This window comes from Papilio polytes, unplaced genomic scaffold (assembly GCF_000836215.1).
Source record: "Papilio polytes unplaced genomic scaffold, Ppol_1.0 DF823288.1, whole genome shotgun sequence".
Lineage (NCBI taxonomy): Eukaryota > Metazoa > Arthropoda > Insecta > Lepidoptera > Papilionidae > Papilio > Papilio polytes.
Window position 1 is genome coordinate 1,433,565 of NW_013525916.1, and position 15,453 is coordinate 1,449,017.

Sequence of the window (15,453 nt, forward strand, 5' to 3'; positions counted from 1 at the left end):
TATGATTTCGAAAATCATGCCTCAAAACCGACAGTTACATAATGACTCCAAAAGTTAAACAAAAAATGGGACCCACCTTCAAGCACTTTTGCATAAAAAAAAGTCGTTTCACCAGGGGAAGAGTTATGCCGAAATACACATAAAAAAAACATACAGACAAATCGATCCTCCTTCTTTAGGGAAGTCAGTCAAAAAAAAACGTGTTAATTATCTTAAAAAATAATGAAAACGCAACATTTTTTTATGTAAATGTTTCGGTAGTGAAAACTTATCACGATCGTATTAATACCGTAGATGTATTTATAAAATCATTTACAAGAAACTTAATTCTAAAAGATGTGTATCTTATATTATCTATTACATGTTTTATTGTCTGTATGTCTATTGAAACTAGTTCGTAAATATATTTCAAGAAGTTTACAGAACAACTATATAAGATTTGTAACAAAATTTAATTTTTTGTTATTTAATTTTTCTTTTCATTTATTTGAGCTAACCTGTTTAAGATTTTGTTATTTAAATTTCCAATTTTTTCCGAAAATTTACTTAAAAAGAGTGTTTATTTTTTATATTATATACGAAATATTTCGTCAATTAACCTAATGTTTACATTTAATAATATTTTACAAACATTGTTTGTAATTTTTTGTTTGAAAATAAATTATTTTACAATTTATTATTTACATCCTTATATCACTAATTTGTTTAATTAAAAAAATGACAGCTGAAACAGTCTTTGTTTTACATTCGATGTTCAACTAAGAATATTAATGAAAAAACATTGATTTAAAAAAAAAACTTACTTATCAATACGTGCCTTTTAAAACTTAATCTGGAAGTTTTATAAAAAAAGTGGTCAATAACTCAAAAGATTTAACAAAAAATGTAAAAAAAAACGATTTTTTTATAAAATCTACATATTCCGATAATTCATTTTTGCACTGGTATAAACATTTTTATATTACAAATTACCTAGTCTAGTATAATCTATCTAAACGCAACTTTCTCTCGCATTGGCGAGTAGCGGCGTTCTCGTGGTGACCACCTCTCTCCGTCGGGATAAAGTACCGCTGGTCACACTACGACGGTCTTCAGCCAAAGTACCAATACTCTGTATCAACATAACATTTTTGGAAGTTTTCTAGCATAAACATATATTTAAAATACATAACATAACTTCTGCAAAAAGTATTTAAGAAAAATATCGATGAATAATATTTCATGACCAGCTCACTATATGTAACCACTAAGGGGTTATCCTAAGTTAGGAGTTATTAGGTCATAGTCAACCACGCTGGCCCAGTGTGGGTTGACTACACATATATCGTTGATTTTTTCGCCGATATGTGCATCACGATGTTTTCTTTCACCGTAAAAACTTCAGGTAAATAATTATGTAGATATGAATCGAAAATCGTATTGCCACATGGTGGGTTTCGAACCCAGGACTTGTGGATTGTAAGTCAAGTGCTTAAACCCCTTTGCTACCGACACTTTGGGTTCATATTTACTAAACATCAAATTATATCATCCATTCAATAACTTAATCCTCAAATGTCAAACAGTTGTTTATCTATGGTATGGTATAGTAAGTGATCCGTAAATTATGAGCACTCGACATTTAGTTTATCATACTTTAATATTATAAATGCGAAAGTTTAGATGGATGGATGTTTGTTAGAGTTTGTAGCCTAAACGGCTTGACAGATTTTGATGAAATTTGGTAAAGAAGTAGAGGTTAGTCTTGAAGAACACATAGGCTACTGACTTTTGTTTTTTTATTAATTCCACGCGGAGAGAGTCGCGGGCGAAAGCTAGTTGTTATATAAAGTGTACTATTACTTTTACTTTAGGCATCAAATGAAGACATTATTATTATTACCTGTATATCAGAGGCCGGTGTGTTCGGCGTGTGAGGTGTGTGGGGCGTGTTAGACCGCACATCGTGCAAGCTGTGAGTACTCTTGGAGGAGCCGACAGGGGGCGACACCACAGCCCCGTAGGGAGGCGGCTCAGGTGGCCGCTCCGAGTCGCGCGTGCAGTTGAAATCTGAATAGAGGGGATTGTTTCCTCCATTTTAATGGTTCTTTGTTTTTAATTTTTATACCACCAAGGTGCTTTCCATTAAGAATGAGTTTAACCAGAACAAAGGATTTTTTAAATTTATCGTTTCAGCCGTGGTATTTCATAACGCTTTAGCGTTTGGAGATTTATCGTTAGACGGATCTGTAGATAAATTTGTGATGTTTGAATTTAGGTTAATCGTACTAGTATTTTAAATTCAAAAATTTAGATAGACAAATAGATGTTTAGAATTTGTAGCCTAAATGGCTGAACGAATCTCGATGAAATATAGCATAGATGAAAAAAATAGTCTGGAAGAACACAAATGTTACTTTTTTTTTCTTTGCGGCCAGAGTCACCGCCAAAAGCCGTTAAATATTTAAATATAACTTAAATACATGCAGTTCGAGCTCATAATTACTTTACTTTACTGTAATTTTGGATTGAGTTATCTTGAACCATATCTAACTGTATTATTGTGCCATAGTCTATTTAGAGATTTAAACGACAATCTCGACGTCTGTAAAAAAGAATTAAAAAGCCGTAACTTACCTTTACCAAGTGGGACTACATCTGGATTCTTGTCATCGGGCTGAATCGGTGAATGATTGACGGGTTGTATTGAACCCTTATACGCTTTCGCGGTCTGCGTTGGAGCTGAAAAAAACTTGAAATTAATTTTTATTTAGTGTTTAAAACCGAAATGTTTAATCACAAGGATATCTTTTAACGATTGTGCTTTTATCATTGATTCTAATCCTAAATCAACAGCACTGTTTTGTTTCATGGATGTCAGATATTCAGATACAGTATGTCATGTATAGCACATATCGAATCAGATGATCGGTATCACTGGATCTGATATACGCATGTCACGTTTGATGCTAATCGTAAATAGGTATCTATTTAAAGCACAAAACTATCTATCTATGCGATATAGACTAGGAATGAAATCAGTATATTGGAGGTTATAAGATAACCTCAAAACCAAAATATAACAAAGGGGTTTTAATAATACTATGATCCATTTTCATAACAGTGGTAGAGCCCGCTAACGACCACGACCACACAGAAGACAGGCGTGAACTGGGAGCAATTCCGCGTTTAGTCTGATGAGTGTATTGCTGGAGGCCTAATTAAGGGACTAATCCCTTTTTCTTTCTACCCTTTTCTAAGAGGAAAGGATGGAAGGAAAAGTGGATTTGACAGCGGAGGAGACGCACAGGAACAGAAAATATCCTGTTTATGTGCGTCCTTTCTTCTGTTAATTAAAGGATAAGATTCAGGTAACCGCTTACTCGTTTGTCACCTTATGTTATAAAGAAGAAGAAAAAAAGACTTTTTCTTAGATGTAAGATCTTAGAACTATAATGGAAATTTATATAAAAACTATTATATAAACGATAATATCTAAGGAAAACATTTATTAATGTTATTTTAAACTAACTCATGTTGGATAAGATGGCAGTAAATTTTGAATTCAGTAACATTCTTTGCAGTATTGCAAACATTGTATAAAACTTAATAAAACGTCTGTATCTAAGTGACGAAACATATGCAATTTCAGCGGGAATGCTGAACATAAATCACATTTCAAATGCAGTGAAAACCGTAGTCGAGTCGATCTTTGCGCCAGAAAATTCCGGACACGCGAGAGAATCTGTCTCCATTCATCAGTAAAATTCACTACGATTGTGAATACGATTTATAAGATTAAAGTTATAGAATTTATATGTTAATTCTTTAAGTAAAACAATATATTTAAATAGGAACCGTAGAAATAAATTTAAATTGCCGTCTCTACAGTGTTATAACGTTTTTAAACATTCACAACTTATATCAGATAGCAATCCGCTCCGGCTTCTCATGGGTGGCAAAGAATACGTCTCGTATCTTATCTGTCATATCCCTACCCTTTCTGTGATTGTAAAACATCACTTATTACTCAGTAATGATGTATCTTCCTATCGGCGAAAGAATTTTTAAAATCCGATTAGAAGTTTTGGAGTGTATTCCATGTAAAAAAATCTTTCCTCTGTATAATATTAATATAGAAAAACACTGCACTTATTTCGAATAATACTGTACGGGAAATATTAGACGTGATTTGTGTTTAAAATGATTGAGGTAACTCACAATCTATGTATAAAAATATATTGACTACCAACCCACTTAAAGGACACTTTCATGGTACAATTGCAGAGTAAATGATTGTCCAGGTCGACGTTTCGGTCGGTCAACTCTTGAATGTATGACCGCTTTAGAAGCAATTAATGTCGAGCGTTTTCGTGCTTCGAAAGGCACGTTAATATGAAACGTACATAATAGCGGTGTAGAGAATTCGTGACCATAATTATTGAATACTAGATTTTCATGTAAATTTTCTACGTATGCTTAATTGTAAACATTCCCTTTGTACACTTACTAATATTATAGTCACACAACAATACAAATTATTTTTTATACTGTTTTAGACTACCAGCTCGATAACAAAGAAGATTTATCATCCTTAGTCGAAACTATTAGTTTTATTATCTTTACTAATATTATGAAAGGAAAGATTTGTATTTTGTATGTAACGAAATAACTGAAAAACTACAGGGCCTATTTTAATATTCTTACACCATTAAAATTTACGTTATTAATGAATAACACGGGCTGTATTTTTAACTCATTCTGAATTTCACGCCAATGACGTCACGAGCAACAGCCAGTTTTATAGATTTGATAAACAATTCATTGCATCATATTGTTACTATTATAATTAGATTAAAATATTGCGGGAATTGGAAATATCCAAAGGTATCTTAAATTTACATACTTCACTTTATTGCAACCGAACGTCACATTTTTGCACCTCGCGAGCTCCGAATGTATCGTATTTTTCAACATTTTTAGCTATGCATGCAATCCTCAGTGATGTTATCGTGCAGATATACGAGAATTTCACTACCAAGAAAAGTAGAAAATAGTAGTAGACTGCATTCAGATATATTGTACCTTTTACAAACACTATTTGAAGATCTATTTAAATCAGTTACCTTTTCCTTATACAGGGTGATTCTCAATGGACGAATCAACGCTTTTAGCAGTCAGAGGACTTCAATAGACTTTTCCCTAAGTTTATATTAGGATAATTATATAAAGCCGTTGATCCGTCCGTTAAGAATCACCTGTATATAAATTTGATAAAATATATCACTATCCACAAATGTCAGAAAGGAACAAGAAAACAAACCTATAAAAAAATCAATTTAAAAACATTTGCATCTACATTTCGGTAACAATTACGGAAGCTGGTTCTATCAGGAATAGTAAAGGCAAACAAAAGAATTAAGGGCCTGTCCCACCAAATTGTAAATTGTCTAGTAACAATCAAACTTGTAAAATATCTGGAAAAATCGGATCTTGTTACCTTATCTCACAGCGATGTCATTTTTAAGCTATCTGTGCCTTTATCAGCCAGTGGTGGGACAGGCCCTAAGTCTCCAAAAAAATAATAAAACTACCAGTCCAATAGCAGATAAAACATTAATTACGTTCACAACTACTACATTTAGGCTAAATGCTTAAAGTCATGAGTCATGTATTTTATAGTCTCTAATTCCATCCAAATTGTTTTGTTGACTCTTTGTACACATTTACTAACATTTACTGCTTTATCGTGACACATATGGTCTATAATTACAAGCTAACGTTAATATATGTTAAAGAAATAACGCAATTCTAACCGCAAATAGACTAATGGCTTCGGTCAATGTTCGCAAAAACTTAAGGTCAAAGACAGCCGTGAAACTTTGCCTAACCTCTCCAAAGCTAATACTTTTGTTGTTCAAGTATAGGAAGTATTTGTTGAACGCTTATCTATATTTAATACGAAAAGAACAATTTTTCCCAATTATTTTACTTGATATCTTGATATAGGTAACATAATTATAGATGTCGTTTTAATTGTCAACGTTTTTTCGATAAGTTATCAAAGACGATTCGTAATTATCTTATGTTTTATTATTACGTTCATTTAAAACAGGAATAAAGCCGTTTTAAGAAGTAAATATTTACTCTATATTTGTATGAAAGTAATACTAAGGTAAAAAATCAATATTCATTCTTAAGGACTGAAATTTCTTTGTTTAATTTGATGCAATTAGTTTCCTTTATTTCGTGAAATAAGATAGAATAGGAAAATTTCATAGCACATTTATATTCTGAACTGTGAGCATGGAACACGCGAAACCAGTGAGATATATGTTCCAACGATAGGATTCTACAATAAGGAATTACACTAGGAATAGTTGTGCAGTATGCGTTCAAAGTTGAATAGCTTCGTCTGTGTAGCAATAATGTGGAAACATTTTTCTTAGTTATGGTGCAATGTTTCATTTCTTTGATGGTATTATAATGTACTTAAATACGCTGAGAATGCTAATTCTATCCTGTAGTATTTGAAATGTGAATAGAACAGAATATAAAAACTACACTTCTGTAATATTTAAGAAACATATCTATACTAATGTTATAAAGAGGAAAGGTTTGTATATTTGTATATATTGAAATAACTCAAAAGCTACTGGGCCGGTATCAAAAAATCTTTCACTACGAAAACGTCATAGCAACATAGGCTATGTTTTTACTATTTTTAAAATCCAGGCGGATGAAGTCTCGAGTAACAGCAAGTTCTAAATAAAGTTGTAAGCAATATAAGCTATCTTGGAAATAAAATAGATTACAAATCAATAGAATATCAAATTAATCAGACAAAAATACATAAAGTGGATTTGTCCTTGATATATTTAATTTGCCATTCCTGGTAATTGTAATAAAACAAGCCTCTTGGAAGAATTTGATTATCTTTCGCACTTTAGCTCCGAACGTATCGATGACATAGATATTGAAATTACAGGTAAATTGGCAATAATCTAAGGAAACGCGATATCTGCTATCGAATAGAAATTAACTCAAAATCTTTTACAGCATTTCAATAACTAATTGACGTTAGAAGTATAGTTAACAAGGAGTTGTCAGAAGTCCGGTTTGACAATGATTCAGCACACATAACCATACAATAAAATGCCATACTTCAGATGAGAAGACATAGAATGGAACAGTCGCCGGTTGGAATGGCAAAAGAATTCATTCAATTAATTAGAAAACAAAAACGTATAAACAATATACAAAAGTAGGACAAATTGTAATCAATTATACTAATTTATAAACACGAAAGTTTAGATGGATAAACGGATGGAATAAATGATTTAACGGTATTCTATCTAATTTGGCATAGATGTAAAGGTCTGGTAGACAGATAGGTTACTCTCTTTTGTTTTTTGTCCCTCACTGACGGAGTCGTGGGTGAAAGCTAGTAATAGTATAAAATTTAAAGACCAAGTGTTACCTTCGTACTGTAGAGGTCGGTGATGTTTTCTTTTTGCAACTAGAGCAATTATGGTGACCGCTATGAGGGTTCCAGCGATCCCAGCGACGATTCCCAGCGCCCAGCTACTGTCCACTCTATTGCTTCTTGTATTAGCTTCTAAAACATATTTAATTCCCGTGACATATTTACACTGTGGCGCATTCGAGCATAGTCAAAACTTGAGCTTCAAAGAACATCTGTTTAAACTAGAAAGGATGTCAAATTTTGAAAACCGTATAAATTTTAATATACTAGTTACTATTAGGCTTACGGTCAAGATTCTAAATACTCCAAGTACTCTGCTAAAAATCATAATAAACAGCATATAAACTAAATTATTCTTGGCACTCACCAGTCTGCAAAGCCAGTCTCGAAAGCGTATGAACTCTGAGTGTTGTAATTTCTGATCTTCCTCGAGCATTATTTGCATAAAATACAAGTGTTAACGCTTTCCCTGAGCCAAGCCCGTGCAGCTTCCAAACGGGTGCAGCCGCCGATACGTTAGCTACTAATGCCTCCGTCTCCCAAGCTTCCACGATGTAAGTAGTTTGAAGACCTCCATCATAACCTACAAAATTTAAACTCTGTAAATCCTCTATTCAATTCGTCCAAAGTATGAATTAGCAATAACATAGTACCTTTCAAAGAAGTTACCGGTGAAAAAATGTTGTTTATGTCTAGTCTATACATTTCTTAAATGTCTGCATACATTGTAAGTTTTATACATTTCAAAAGTAATTACCAGCAACACAACGTAGTTCCGCTGAATCATCAGTTAGATTTAACGAAGAGCAGTTAGTCGGTGGATCCGGTTTGACAGCGGGTAACAATGTATATCGGCAAGGTTCTATCTGTTGTCCAGCTAGATTAGTAGCTCTACACGCAAGTGTACCATAGTCTGTCTCCCCACTTGGAGTGTACGAGAGAACGGATCGACCGGAGCCATCCACTGTAAACTTTCCCTTTAAGAACAGACAAGATTATAATTAAAACGATTTTCTTTCTCATTGTTTCTTTTAACAAGGAAAGGAATTAATTGCGAGCAGAACGCGCTTTAAGTTGTAGTATTTAATTTGTTTTATCACAATGAGCGCTCTCGATACTTGTTTTCAGAGAATCGAATTATAAGTGATGATATATATTTAGTTTATAGTAAATTACCGCTTCCAGTTCAACTGTTCCAACGGTGTTGTTGAGTGTCCATTGAAAGTTCTTTGCCGGTGGAAAAGCATCGACTTCACAAGTAACTTTGGCTGCTTCGTTCGTAGCTGCACCTACTATACTTACTTCTGTGTTTTTACACACAGGCTTATCTGTTGATAAAAAGATATTTTTAAAATTCTACAAATTAAGTGTAACATTTATCTTCATAAATAAGTAAGTTAATACATAAACTTCTTCTTTACATTTATTAGTTAAAAACTTGAATCACAGTTAATAGACGTAATTTTTTTTATATCGAATTCACTTGTTTATGAAAAAAAAAAATGCAACTGTAATAGTCGTAATTAAAAATGCTTAAATTTATATTTCCCCGTTCGGACTGAAAGAGCTATACAAACTTTCCAACAATATTAATTGAAACATTCATACTACTTTAGTCATTTGTAAGGTAATATTTTACAGATGAAATTTACCGCGTGGAGAATTTCAGGAAGTTCAATTGCCGATACTAAGCTTCGTAAGGCTTTTTCACGAACTTTTTACCGTCCTACATTTGTTGTTTTACAAAGTATCTAAGGCTTTAGGATCGTGTTCAATGAGGCGTTCTAGTTGAAATAAATAGAGCTTTAACAAGCTTTATTTATGTTGCGACGCTTTTACTGCTAGTTACTTCCTGTGTTTTTATAACAATTACCTTATAGGCTTCAATTACTTATAAGAGACAACTTTTTGTTTAATCATACACGTAATTAACACTTGACATGCATGATTACTTCGACACCGAATTACGCGTGTAACGGGTCTTTTTTCTGAATCTCGCGAGATATTGTTATTTTTTTATAGAGTAGTCGTAGTAAATCGAAAACTACTATGTTACCCACCACAAATCTACTAAATAACTCGCGTTACAGTAGCAGAGTTCAAGTTTATTACGTTGTCTTGTCAATGGAAGTTTAAAGTTATTTAAAAGTAGCTGTAGCTCGCGATTTCGTGAGCGTGAAATTAGAAAATAATAATTAAATACATATAAAGCCTATGCTACTTATAGTTAAATTACCTTTCTAATGGTGTAAGAATTGATTAAATCGGCCTAGTAATTTTTACGTGTTTCAAATACGAGTACATACGAAAATACAAATATTTCCTCTCTATAATATAGATTCGTTTTTACTTTTACGTGTCTTACGTTTACGTGTCTTAAACAACTGACTTTAAAGATTAGTTACAAATATTTTTGGTTTAAAACATTTTTCTCCTTAAGCATTATATTTAGCAAACTTAAAAGAAACAATTTAAAAATTAAAAGCAACGCTTGAAACTTTAACAATAAAGAAAACAAAGCTCTAATAGAATCAGGATGCTACGTTGAAGCATTTTAAATACTTAAGTTTTCTTTCTGCAATGCTAAGGAAGTTTTATACAACAAACAGGCGTAAAATCAAATTAAGGCAGCACAAAAACTATGCTGTTAAGACAACATTTTAAAGATGAAATATTTTTAATATAACCAGAATTATTCACATCAAGATCTTATCTCAGATAAGATTAAATGTTATCTTATTTTTTATCTCTCCAGTCTATTTAGGAATGTAAAAAAGGCTTACGCATATACCTAATATTATAAAAATTTTGATCTGTACTTTGATCCATACTAATATTATAAAGAGGAAAGATTTGTATTTTTGGATTTGTGTATATATTGAAATAACTCAAACACTACTGGAACGAATTCAACAAAAATTCTTCCTCCTAAAAATCTAGTAAACACTATGTTTTTACTACCTTTTTTAATTTCACGAAAGCAAAGTCACGAGCAACAGTTAGTCTTTAATACAACTGATTTAACTACGGCAATAAATTATGTACAAAAAGGTACAAAATAAAACATTTTCAAAAAAAGAAATGTAAAAATATGCTCTGTAAGTAATAAATACGTGCTAATAAATCTGTATAGTTTATCGTCACAGACGCTTGCCGTGCAACGGCAGCGCGGACCATCAATAGCGAAAATTGAATTCACATCTAGCGTACATCGCATCACTCAACTGTTGATACAAACCTGTTTTCGTATCGGGAAACTATTTCGGGAGTAAAATCAATCTTGGTCATAGTGCAATAGTTTCGATATTCCTATTGTTTTTCAACTCTTCAAATTCGTATTGTAGGTTAAGTATGATGAATCTAAGAGATCTAAGTAACTTAAAGTTAAAGGACTTTCGACTAAATAACGAATCTTAAATACTTCGCTTTACAAGCACCGATTACAATCTGTTAGACGTTAAAATTTGTAAGGAATTTACATTAAACGTGGCCTCCTCATTTAAGATTGTTACATTATTAAATAACATTTATTTAGTACCGCTTGTAGTAGTTAGATTTTAAATGAAAAACACCTTGCAAAGACAGTTAAGATCCGCGTCTTAAACATAAGGGAAAATTGACTTTGAAATACACAACTGAATATTTCGATCGAACCGTTAACACAATAAAATATAACCGTGCAATAATCTAGCAATTAGATATCCCTGTCTGCATAATTATTTCCTCACTACGTTGTCATTAATAAAAAAGAGATATATAACGAGGTGTGAGGGCCGCCGTAGGCGAACGTGTATCGATCGTATCGGTAACGAAGTAGGGCCTTATTAAGAGTCCTAACAAGCGAGGAGCGTGTACGAAGCTTTATAGATAATAATGAAGCGAGACGTGTCAATAGCGTTGAATTAAAATACTGAAGTCCTTTGTCTTTGAAAATGTGACCTCTTTCGTGTTTTTACGCTATTCAGTGTATTTTCTATTTGATTTTTCTATAAATATCGTTTTATTTACTTTCAGATATGTTAATAACTATTTCTTTTGCGACTTTAAGAATATAACCTATGTTTCTTAGTGATAACGTAGGTTTATAATAGTTAAAGAATTTTTGAAACCGATCATATAGTTTTTGAGTTATTTAAATACATACAAAAATACAAATCTTTCCTCTTTATTGCATTAGTATACATACTTACATATAACTAAGAGGTTGACAGGTGGAGATCTGCCATCTCCTTCCACATTGGAGGCGGTACACACGTATCTTCCCGCTTGTTCTCTGGACACTCCTTGCAGCGCCAAATGTGCCGACCCAGCAATTACACCAGCGCGCTGATTATGCGTCATTACTTGACCCTGGGTACGAAAGATTATTTTTAACAACCCGAATCTTAATAAAACCGAAATATTATTTTAGAAAGGGTAATTTAAAACGACGATATTTTTGGCAAAAAAGTTTTAGTCGTGTTGTAATTTTGTTTGTTTTTTATTGTAAAAATAAAATCTTAGCTAAAGTTATACGGTGGAAGAGATTGTCATCAAAGTAAAAAGAGAACTTAATGTTACAAAACATCTTGTAACTTTTAAGAAATACAAAAGAGCGGTACAATAATCATTGTTTGAGAGCTTGAGTTTCAAACAGAACGTAAACAAGTGGATTATATCTGATGTAGTATTCAGTAGTATTCAGTATTATCCACTTGTTTAATTCTTTGTATAATGCAGAAATAACCTTATGTTATTTATTGGAGTTCTGCTATTATAAAGGTTAGTATAATATACTAAGCAAAGAAAATTACACATGACCTTACAAGACAACTACAGTCCGACAATAACATTGTGATGCTTTTCAGATGAGCACTTTTGATTCATCGAACCAGATAGTCATATACTATGGAATCTGTTCTTAGAAGAACAGAACTTTCTTATAACATAAATTAGTTTGATACTGAAATGTCTGTAAGTCTCTGAGTTTACTTACTCTATGCACTCACGTAGATGCTTTGTCATTGTTTAAGGTTTAAAGTAAGCTGTATAAAGTTACTAGAGTCAGCAAACTTTATTTGTTCTACATACATGAAACTCACGTTTAAGCTATTTTACTCACGTTATGTTCCCAAACTACTTTGTAAGCTGGCGGATTGGCGCGCACCACGCACTCGAAGTATACATCGTCACCTTCTTCTATGTCGTTGGGATTCAGTTTCGACCCCAATTGCAAAACTACGATCGGCACATCTAAACAAGTAAATAATGTATCAAATCTATACTGATTATAATAAAGCGTAAACACACACTTCTTTGTTCCCTAAGATGTCAGCAATTACAGCATATTTTTGAATAATTATTTTTTTAATAAAAAGCCATACACTTACGCCACGCTTTAGGCTATATATTTTAACGCTATTAAACTTAGGGGATAAATATTTTGGAAAAAACCCTAATGTGGGAACGAGACTATAAGTTGCTGCCAACATTAAGGAAGTAAAATTGCCATAGTAAGGTAATTGGTATTTTGACATTTGCAATTGAGAATTTGACAAATATAAACGTAAATAATAAAATAAAGTTTTTATAATTTCATGCGGATGAAACCGCACGGGAACAGCTAGTAATACATATAAATGGAATTACAAAGAACATTTTTTTTTAATTTGATCTACAAAAGTTAAACATTTTATTGAAGAGATAGTTTTAGATAACTCAATATGTTTTTAAAAATCTTTATAAATCATAATTGGAATTAGAAAATAGTAAAAATGTAGCCTATGTTACTCAATGTTACCACAGCTTTTAATGGTGAAATATTATTTGAAATCGGCCCAGTAATTTTTGAGTTATTTCAATCCTTCCAAATTACGAATCCACTTTCCTCTTTATAATATTAGCACAGATTCGTGTATTAAAACTTTCAATTAATTCCCTCTTTAGAAATATGTGTCAAATGTCAATGAATGCATTCGAAATAAAACAAACACAAAGCAAGATTACACAACAATCATTAAGAAAACAAAGTATAAAAACGTCGGTGGAAAAACTTGTGTTATATTGTGAGGAAGGAAAAATTCTTACAATGCAAGTTGAGTGACATGGTGGTCTCAATAGTGGTGTGCTCCAGTTTGAGGTGCGACGCTCGACAGGTGAGCACCCGCCCGTCGTGCTCCATTCGGGGCGTCCATCGCAGAAATGATACTGTTTCGTTGAAATCGTCCGAGTTCTAAGAATAAGACAAAAGTTTTTAATGTCCTACGGTATTACTTCCTAAAATAAAGCTACACATTCACAAATAGGTGTTTTAACTCTTTGACTTTATCCGCTTGAAATTGAAAGCCGATAACGTAGCTATTTAAAGGTAAAAGATATTTTTTATATTGGCCCAGTACTTTTTGGGTTATTTCAATACATATAAAAATAAAAATATTACCTCTTTAGATTATTAAGTATGAATATAGATTGGTTTAATTGCATTTTGCAAAACTACGCATAATAATGTTACAACACTCGTTATTTTTCAAAAAATCCTTAGTGGAAGGCAATCATTAATGAAAGAGTTGAAATATATTTAAGCTTATGTATTTTACACTGACATGGTAAGGCTCCCAATTTTAAAAGTAAAATTTTTAAACTAATTTAGTAAAATAGTTATTTCGTATACATGACGAAAGATTTTTTATTTATCACTTACTTTTTGAGGATCAGTAACCACGATTGGTTTATCATCTAGCCACCATGTAATGATAGCTGGAGGTCTGGCGCCGACCGCTCTGCAGGCCAGCTCGGCTTCCTGGCCCACTGACAGCGGCTGTTCTCGCGCCAGAATTTCCACTAGTAGTGGTCGTACTGTACGTAAAAAAAATTAAACTTAAATCAAATGATGAAATAGAAATGACGGTGTTAATCAGTGAACTTTCTTACCAAATTGTATAGTAAATTTTTCTTTAATGTATTAGTTAAAAGAATTTTTAACTAAATCGTTCCAATAATTATGTCAAACTATGTTGTTTAACTGTCGATAAAAATATAAAATTACCCTACCACTCGTATAAAATAATCGACAAATGATTTCTACATTTTAATTATCAACAATTTATGTATGTAGTAGTACATTTGTAAATACTAAATTAGTTATTAAGGCGTATAACTTCAATAATTTTAACAACATTTCATTACAAGCTTAAATAAAATCGCCGCGTTAGATGTAATAAAAGCTTTAACGGTTATTTCTTTATAATTACCATACCTGAAGGAATTAAAGTGACGTTTAGGTACTAAGCTTTATAAATGTAGATTAAAAAGAGCTAATTTTATTCCATTAGTGCCACAAATTGAAAAGTACAACGACGAAAATGACGCCATCCATAAAAGTTTGTGAAAGTTGAACTAGCGAGTTTGGCATGGCGTGCATTAGAAGCCGAATAATATTATGATAATGGAGAATAATTTCCTGTTATTCTGGGGGAGCGATGGTGTTACTACAGGACAATGAAGCCGCACAAATAAAAACTAATGATCGAGCTCTGGCGTGCCGGTAGAATGGCACAAAAGAATTCCGTAATCCGACGTCATATCTGAGATAATCTGCGCCGCGGACAAGCCTGCCGTTTGATCTAGGTTAATCGCTAGGATTTCGCTGGATTTCATTTTGCAGTAACGTCGTATGAGTTGTTGCTGTTAGGTGGCTGTGTAAAAAATATATCATACGGCCATTTGTTGTAATATCACTTTTATTTTAAAACGAAATATTCTCTTGGAAGTTTTTCTTTAGCAACGTATTTGAAGTTCTTTAGTCATTCTTAGTATAGATTGAATATGAAAGGCCTAAAATAAGGGCGTACACGTAATCGGTTAATTTTTCATTCTAAAATTAGGCAAAACTTACAAATCACGTTTTAAATTTTACGTTCATCAACTTTGCAAGAAACATATTGATACATAACATTAAATAATTGATGGAAGAATGGTTGTTTGTTTTATAATTATCGATATCTCTATTG

General features: G+C 32.4%; 1 protein-coding gene across 3 annotated transcripts in view; it reads right to left on the minus strand.

The window, feature by feature from the left end:
• Window positions 1-865: 865 nt before the first annotated feature.
• The window catches only part of LOC106104982 (nephrin-like), a 58,713-nt gene continuing 44,125 nt past the window's right edge, over window positions 866-15,453 (minus strand). For all 3 annotated transcript variants that reach the window (XM_013285174.1, XM_013285175.1, XM_013285176.1), the window contains 11 exons: window positions 14,145-14,299; window positions 13,532-13,676; window positions 12,567-12,697; window positions 11,656-11,815; window positions 8,642-8,793; window positions 8,223-8,442; window positions 7,833-8,048; window positions 7,460-7,597; window positions 2,617-2,721; window positions 1,883-2,049; window positions 866-1,111 (listed from right to left, as the gene is read on the minus strand). In XM_013285174.1, coding sequence (XP_013140628.1) covers window positions 992-1,111; window positions 1,883-2,049; window positions 2,617-2,721; window positions 7,460-7,597; window positions 7,833-8,048; window positions 8,223-8,442; window positions 8,642-8,793; window positions 11,656-11,815; window positions 12,567-12,697; window positions 13,532-13,676; window positions 14,145-14,299 — 1,709 coding nt within the window. In that variant the 3' untranslated portion in view covers window positions 866-991. The remainder of the gene's footprint in view (window positions 1,112-1,882; window positions 2,050-2,616; window positions 2,722-7,459; window positions 7,598-7,832; window positions 8,049-8,222; window positions 8,443-8,641; window positions 8,794-11,655; window positions 11,816-12,566; window positions 12,698-13,531; window positions 13,677-14,144; window positions 14,300-15,453) is intronic.